Source organism: Cebus imitator, unplaced genomic scaffold (genome assembly GCF_001604975.1).
Source record: "Cebus imitator isolate Cc_AM_T3 unplaced genomic scaffold, Cebus_imitator-1.0 Scaffold281, whole genome shotgun sequence".
Lineage (NCBI taxonomy): Eukaryota > Metazoa > Chordata > Mammalia > Primates > Cebidae > Cebus > Cebus imitator.
In genome coordinates this window covers 405,434-412,120 of record NW_016107596.1, presented here as the reverse complement: position 1 = coordinate 412,120, position 6,687 = coordinate 405,434, and the positions used below count along the sequence as shown (strand labels likewise).

Sequence of the window (6,687 nt, the reverse complement as noted above, 5' to 3'; positions counted from 1 at the left end):
AAAAAAAAAAAAAAAAAAAAAAAAAAAGTATTACCAATAAAGAAAAAACTATAGAATAATGGAAAATACTCCAAAGGAATACATGAAAGGAGAAATAAAGAACAAATAACAGATTATATGAATAGAAGATAAATGTTTCCATGAAGGATTTATTAAGAAAAAAAATCAAGGCCAGGCCTGGTGGCTCACACTTGTAATCCCAGCACTTTGGGAGGCCAACGTGGGCACATCACCAGAGGTCAGGAGTTCAAGACCAGCCTGGCCAACATAGTGAAACCCTGTCTCTACTAAAAATACAAAAACACAAAAATTAGCTGGGCGTGTTGACACACACCTGTAGTCCCAGCTACTCAGCAGACTGAGGCAGGAGATTTGCTTAAACCTGGGAGGTGGAGGTTGCAGAGAGCTGAGATGGCACCATTGCACTCCAGGCTAGATGACAGGGTGAGACTCCACCTCAAAAAAAAAAAAAAGAAAGAAATCAATGTAATACATTTAAATCCAATTATATTACATTTAGGGTAAATGGACTAAATTCTGCAATATAAAAAACAGATTATCAGACTGTATTTTAAAATAAAACAATTATATGCTATCTAGGAGAGATAAATTTAGATAAAATACCAGGTAGATTAAAAATAAGAGAATGGGGCCAGGTGTGGTGGCTCATGCCTATAATCCCAGCCCTTTGGGAGGCCGAGGTCGGGGGTCGGGGGGGGATCACCTAAGGTCAGGAGTTCGAGACCAGCCTGGCCAACATGGTGAAGCCCTGTCTCTGCTAAAATACAATAAATTAGCCAGGTGTGGTGGTGGGCATCTGTAATCCCAGCTACTCAGGAGGCTGGGAAATGAAAATCACTTGAACCCAGGAGGCAGAGGTTGCAGTAAGCCAAGATCGCAGCACTGCACTCCAGCTGGGAGACGGAGTGAGAATCCCTCTCAAAAATAATGATAATAATAATAAAAGGATGGAAAAAGATACACCTTGCAAACACTATCTGAAAGAAAGCTGACATGATTACAATCAAAAAGTATGCTTTAAGAAATATTTCTAGAGATAAAGAGGGACTTTTTTAAACCTTGCATTCTTAGAAACATCTTTTATACATGTGTCTTTGCATAATGTATTACATGAAGCACAGTGTGGTGAGCTCATTCATTCACTGATATAGCACTGTCCTGATTCACATGTGCAACTAGCGTAAAGAGGGACATTTAAAAATGATGAAGTATTAACAGAAGAGAGAGTAATTCTACATTTGTTTAAGTGTAAAAACACAGCTTCAAAATATATAAAGCAGGATGTCGACCACACTAGAATGAGAATAGAAAATTCTGCATGGGGATCACACTAGATACCAACAGAAATCAATAGGAGAAAATAACTAGAAAACCTTCAGTTGTTTGGAAATTAAGTGGCACACTGCTAAATAACGTATGGGTCAAATAATAGCGTGGAAATTAGAAAATATTTTTAACTAAATGGTAAGGAAAATATAAAAATCTGTGGAATACAGATAAATGTGCTTACAGGGAATAGTTTAAAATCCTTAGAAAAGAAAAAAATAGAAAATCAATGCCTTCCATTGATTTTCAAGAAGCTAGATAACAAGAGCATTTTGAACTCAACATAGAAAAAGGAAATAGTAAAGAGCAGAAATCAGTGAAATATAAAACATACATACAACAGAGAAAACCGAGCCAAAACTCATTCATTGAAAAAAATTAGTAAAATGGACAAACTTTTTTTGTTGTTGTTGAGATGGAGTCCTGCTCTGTCACCCAGGCTGGAGTGCAATGGCACGATCTCGGCTCACTGCAACCTCTGCCTCCTGGGTTCAAGCGATTCTCCTGCCTCAGCCCCCCAAGTAGCTGGAACTATAGGAGCACGCCGCTATGCCTGGCTAATTTCTGCACTTTTTTAGTGGAGATAGGGGTTTCACCATGTTGGCCAGGCTGGTCTCAAAATCGTGACCTCAGGTGATCTACCCGCCTCGGCCTCCCAAAGTGCTGGGATTACAGGCGTGAGCCACCACGCCTGGCCAATGGACAAACTTTTAGTGACTGATAAAAAGAAATAAAACACCAGTTATTAACATCCAGAATGAAAATGAGACACTACAGATCCTACAAACGTTTAAAAAATATTATGATCAACTTAATGACATTAAATTATCAATTTCGATGAAGTGGATAAATTACATAAAAGAAAAAAGAGCTTTTCAAAACTGCCATAAGAAAATGAAATCTGAATAGCTTTATATATAAGAAAGCAATTAAATCTTTAATTAAAAATCTTCCTGCAGGCCGGGCGTGGTGGCTCGTGCCTGTAATCCCAGCACTTTGGGAGGCCGAGGTGAGCAAATTACTTAAGCTCAGGAATTTGAAACCAGCCTGGGCAACATAGTGCGACCTCATCTCTAAAAAAATGCAAAAATTGATCGGTAATGGTGGTGCGCACCTGTAGTCCCAGTTAACTTGAGGGGCTGAGGCAGGAGAGCACCGTGAAACCAGGAGGTAGAGACTCCAGTGAGCGGAGATCACATCACGGCACGCTAGCTTGAGTGACAAAGTGAAACCCTATCTCCAAAAGGAAGTAAAACTCATTATTTGTTGATGGCGTGACTGTGTGTAGAAAATCGAAAACAACCTGCAAATAAACCATTAGAATTAACTCAAGATTTGAGCATGGAGCTGGATCCCAGGTCAGCATACAAAGATCTAGTGTATTTCTACATATAAGCAACAAGCAATTCGGAAATTTTAGAAATATTGTTTAAAATAACATTGAAAACCGCTTCTAGGGGCAGATAGGCACACAAAGAAAACGAATGCTTTGCAAGATCCTCGCGCAGGTCTGCGCAAAAGGTCTCTGTGTGTCTCTACGCCCAGATGGCCATTTTGAGCCCTGAGCTGAGAGCCACTCTTCTAGTCTGTTTTCTCAGCTTCTTCCCCGCCTCCATCTGATATGCCCTTTTCCCCTGTGTATTTCGTAGCAAAGTTGCTCTTCCGAAGGGCGGAGATCGGCAGCTGGCGGTCAGCAGGCAGACGTACATTTTATGCGCGCCTGCTCTGGGCAGGAGCCAGTGGCCCTGCCTTCTCTGCCAGCGCGGGTTCCCAGGGGGTGAGGAAAGTGAGTTCCACGTCCCAGGTAGGGGAGAACTTGGTTTAGTGCCCAGGGCCGGATAACGGTGGAAGAACCCTAAGTGGAGACTGCTTGCATCCTTCGGGAAAAATCTAAATGCTAAGTACCATGACAGTGGCAGGAACCAAGCTGTTGGGTATAGCTTGTGGAAGTGCACACTGGCTGTCGTTGATCCAGTGTTTTATTATTTATTTTTTTCATATATATGTGTATATATATTTTGCCCATGACACAGGCCTCAGGAGATCCTGAGAACATGTGCCCGATCCAGTGTTTTAATAGCACAGACACGCTAAAAGGGACCATCAGTACAAGGCTGATGAAATAACTTATCGCATAGTCGTACAGTGGAATACTATACAGTTCTTTATTTTTTATTTTTGAATACTATACAGTTCTATAAAAGGAGGAAGAGGCTCTACGTACTCATCTGGAAAAATCTTCACTGATCATGTACGCTGTGCGGAACAGTATGTATGTCACTCTGTCTCAAAAAAAAAAAAAAAAAAAAAAGGTTATGGCATGGGCCTAGGGCGAACCATGACGATGGAGAGGGGCAGAAGAGGACGCATTGGATGAGGTACGGGAGCAGGATCTGCAGGGTATAGAGAGCTAGAGGAAAGTGTCAAAAATAACTTTTACGGTTTCCACCATAGGAGATGGAAGACGAACAGCACAGGACTGGAAGGAAAGAAAATGAAGACTGAAACTCGTGGAAGTAGAGATTTGGAAAAAGAGCAGTTGGGAGAGGGTTAAGGAATTTCCTTAAGCGGAAGGCGAGGTCCGGCGGGAACAGTTGAGGCAGGGCCTGAGATGGGTGCCCAGTGAGTGCAAGTTTGAATGGATAGGGGCATCTGAGATTAAGAGGAGAGGGGGAAGTTTGCTCCAGGACTGGTGAAGTGCCTCGAAGGAGGCGGGAGATCGCTAAGGAATACTCTTGGCGATGGGGGCAGAATCACAGGCACTAATAGTGGGCATCAGGATAAGACTGGCAGGACTACCATGCCAGCCAGGCTTCCCTCCGGAGGCTTGGAAGTGGGGGACACTGAGCGGGGGGATGCCGGGACCGCCTGCCCCCCCCCCGGTGCGGAACCAATTGTGACGGCGGCGAGGTTACCCGCCGGCGCTACAAAGGTGCCACACCGCAGGGGCGGCGTGGGGCGGCGTGCGCCTGCGTGACGCGGCTACGCGGGATGGGCCGGGCCAAGACCCAGGCCGAGGCGGCGGCGGCTGTGAGAGTCGGCAGTTCGGCCACTGTCCCTCAGCCCAGCCACCATGAGCACCAAGCAGGTCACTTGCAGGTCAGTGCGCGGGGGCCAGGAGCGGCGGGACACTTCGGGCCGCTCCCCCGGGCCGCTCCCCCAGGCCGCAGGGTTCCGCTGCACGCCAATCCTGCCGCCCGGGAACCTGAGGCTGGAGCGGGACTCGGAAAGTTGCTCAGCTCTCGCAGTGGGGCTTTGCGAGGCAAAGTGAGCGCTGCGGCCAGAGCCGGGGACCCGGGGCGGTGCGTGGCCGTGGCTCGTGGCCCAGACGCGGGGCGAGGCCAGCGCGGGGGGCTACGCCGCGAGTTTAAAGCGTGGCCCCTGTGGGCTGGGAGGAAGGACGTCCTAGCCAGGGCCGTGCCGGATGCGGGGACGCTGTGGGGAGGACTCGGGGGCTTACGGTTTCACTGGAAGAGATATGGAGTTGAGTAAAAGGACACCAAGAGGCCGGTTACAAATGGGGATACCACTTAGGAGTAATTTGTTGATCGATTATAAGGGCCTCAAAGTTTGAATAATCCAGATACAATCTAAACTTGCAGAGAGTTAGCAAGTAAGAATTGTTGTGTGGAAAATAATGACAGGTAGCATTTCCTGAATATCGGTTAAACGCCCTGCATATTTCCAAGTCCTTTATGTTCATTATCACCAGACTTCATAGTAAGACAACTTAGTAGTTATTATTACCATTTTACAGTGCAGGAAACAGACTGAAAGAGGTTGACACTCATCTTACTGAGAGAGCCATTTACGAGGGGAAATGCCACGGTAATGGATGGTTTCTTGTAGAAAATAGAAAACCAGATAGCTACGCTGCGACTGCTACTGTGAAATAGAATAAATAGTGTGGTTGTGTAACACCCTCATTCCTTGTTGAACTTGTGGCTTACTGGTAATGGAATCTAGTCCTATTGAATTGTATGCTTGGAAAATGCCAATTTCATTTAGTAACTTGTGTGGGAAACGTTGCTAAAAAACAATTGTAGAGTTTGATTGTGTAGCAAGCTGTTTATTAGCTATGTTGTTACTTCTCTTCATTAGTATAAACAGTTGAGACGTGACTGTGTAATAAGTTTTCTATTAGCATTAGTGTACGTTAAACTGTTCAATTTATCCAAGGCCCAAGTGGTTTATGTTAAGCTGTTGTCAGAAATTTGCACCAGTGTCTATAAAAAGACTTTTACTAGGTTATTTGCCCTAGAAGATGTTTTGTGAAGATGGGTTTGTATTTACGTATTTTTATTTGTATAAAGTTTCTCCTGCTAGAGGAATTGTTTCTAGGTCATTGTGCACCGTAAAGCAGCTTGGACACCTAGAAAAACCTCTCTATTCCTCCCCTCGCTTGTTTTATGGTTTAATTCTACCATTTATTCCCATACTTGATCTAAGACGTGATTATACATTACAGTATCTGACTAAGAGCCCCCTAGCACATTGTAAGTCCCCAGCAGACATTAATTAGCACTTAAACAGAAGTGATCCCTTCTCAACATTCCAACCCGATCAAATGGAGCAACATCCTGTGGGACACCTCTGTTTGGGAAACAGAATTAAAGCTTTCAGGTCAAGCTCTCTCCAGGTATACAAGGGAAAAACCAAGATCATCCTGATTTAGGCTCTTGTGCCTCTTAGAGTATGAAATTATAGGCAAATTTCAAGTCTTCCTGAGCATAAGATTCTTTATCTCTAAATAAGATACTACTGTAATGTATAATCCAGCAACCAGCACTATTTCACAGAAAGTAAAACTGAGCCTCAGCATTGAATTTGCCTAAGGTCTTTAGCTTCCAAGTGGCCAGAGGTGTCAAAATTCGTGCTCTCTTAGACTGTATTGCCTCCAGATAACTTTTGAAATGCTAAATTAACGTTTCTTTACTGCAGGACTTCTCAAAACTTTTAATATGTTCCCATGGGGGAAACTCATACAAGAATATGTAAAAGTGCAAAGAAGCTTACTCACAAAGGAATGTAAAGGAGTCAGGGCTTTCAATGACTGCCTTGCCAAATAAAAAACAGAACAGGTGTTTAAGTGGGAGAAAACCAGTATTACCAAGATTACCAAGTTTACTTCAGTGTGTTTATCTACTGTAAACTTTTCTACCAGCTTATCTACCAAAAGCTTTTCTCAGTTTATTATCTCATTAACAAAAGCCTTATCTCTAGACATTGATAATTAATGGAAAATGTTCAAGGTATGATTTATTTTGGGGACCAAATCTAAGCAGGGTGCTCAGCTTTTTTTTTTTTTTTTTTTTTTTTTTTTTTTTTTTTTTTTTTTTT

General features: G+C 43.5%; 2 protein-coding genes across 3 annotated transcripts in view; one reads left to right on the top strand and one right to left on the bottom strand.

The window, feature by feature from the left end:
* Positions 1-6,687, bottom strand: part of MKRN2OS (MKRN2 opposite strand) — a 20,602-nt gene that overhangs the window by 11,553 nt on the left and 2,362 nt on the right. The window lies entirely within an intron of this gene.
* The window catches only part of MKRN2 (makorin ring finger protein 2), a 28,046-nt gene continuing 25,642 nt past the window's right edge, over positions 4,284-6,687 (top strand). Inside the window, exon 1 of the mRNA XM_017501440.2 lies at positions 4,284-4,446. Within this exon, the coding sequence (XP_017356929.1) occupies positions 4,421-4,446 (26 nt within the window). The 5' untranslated portion in view covers positions 4,284-4,420. The remainder of the gene's footprint in view (positions 4,447-6,687) is intronic.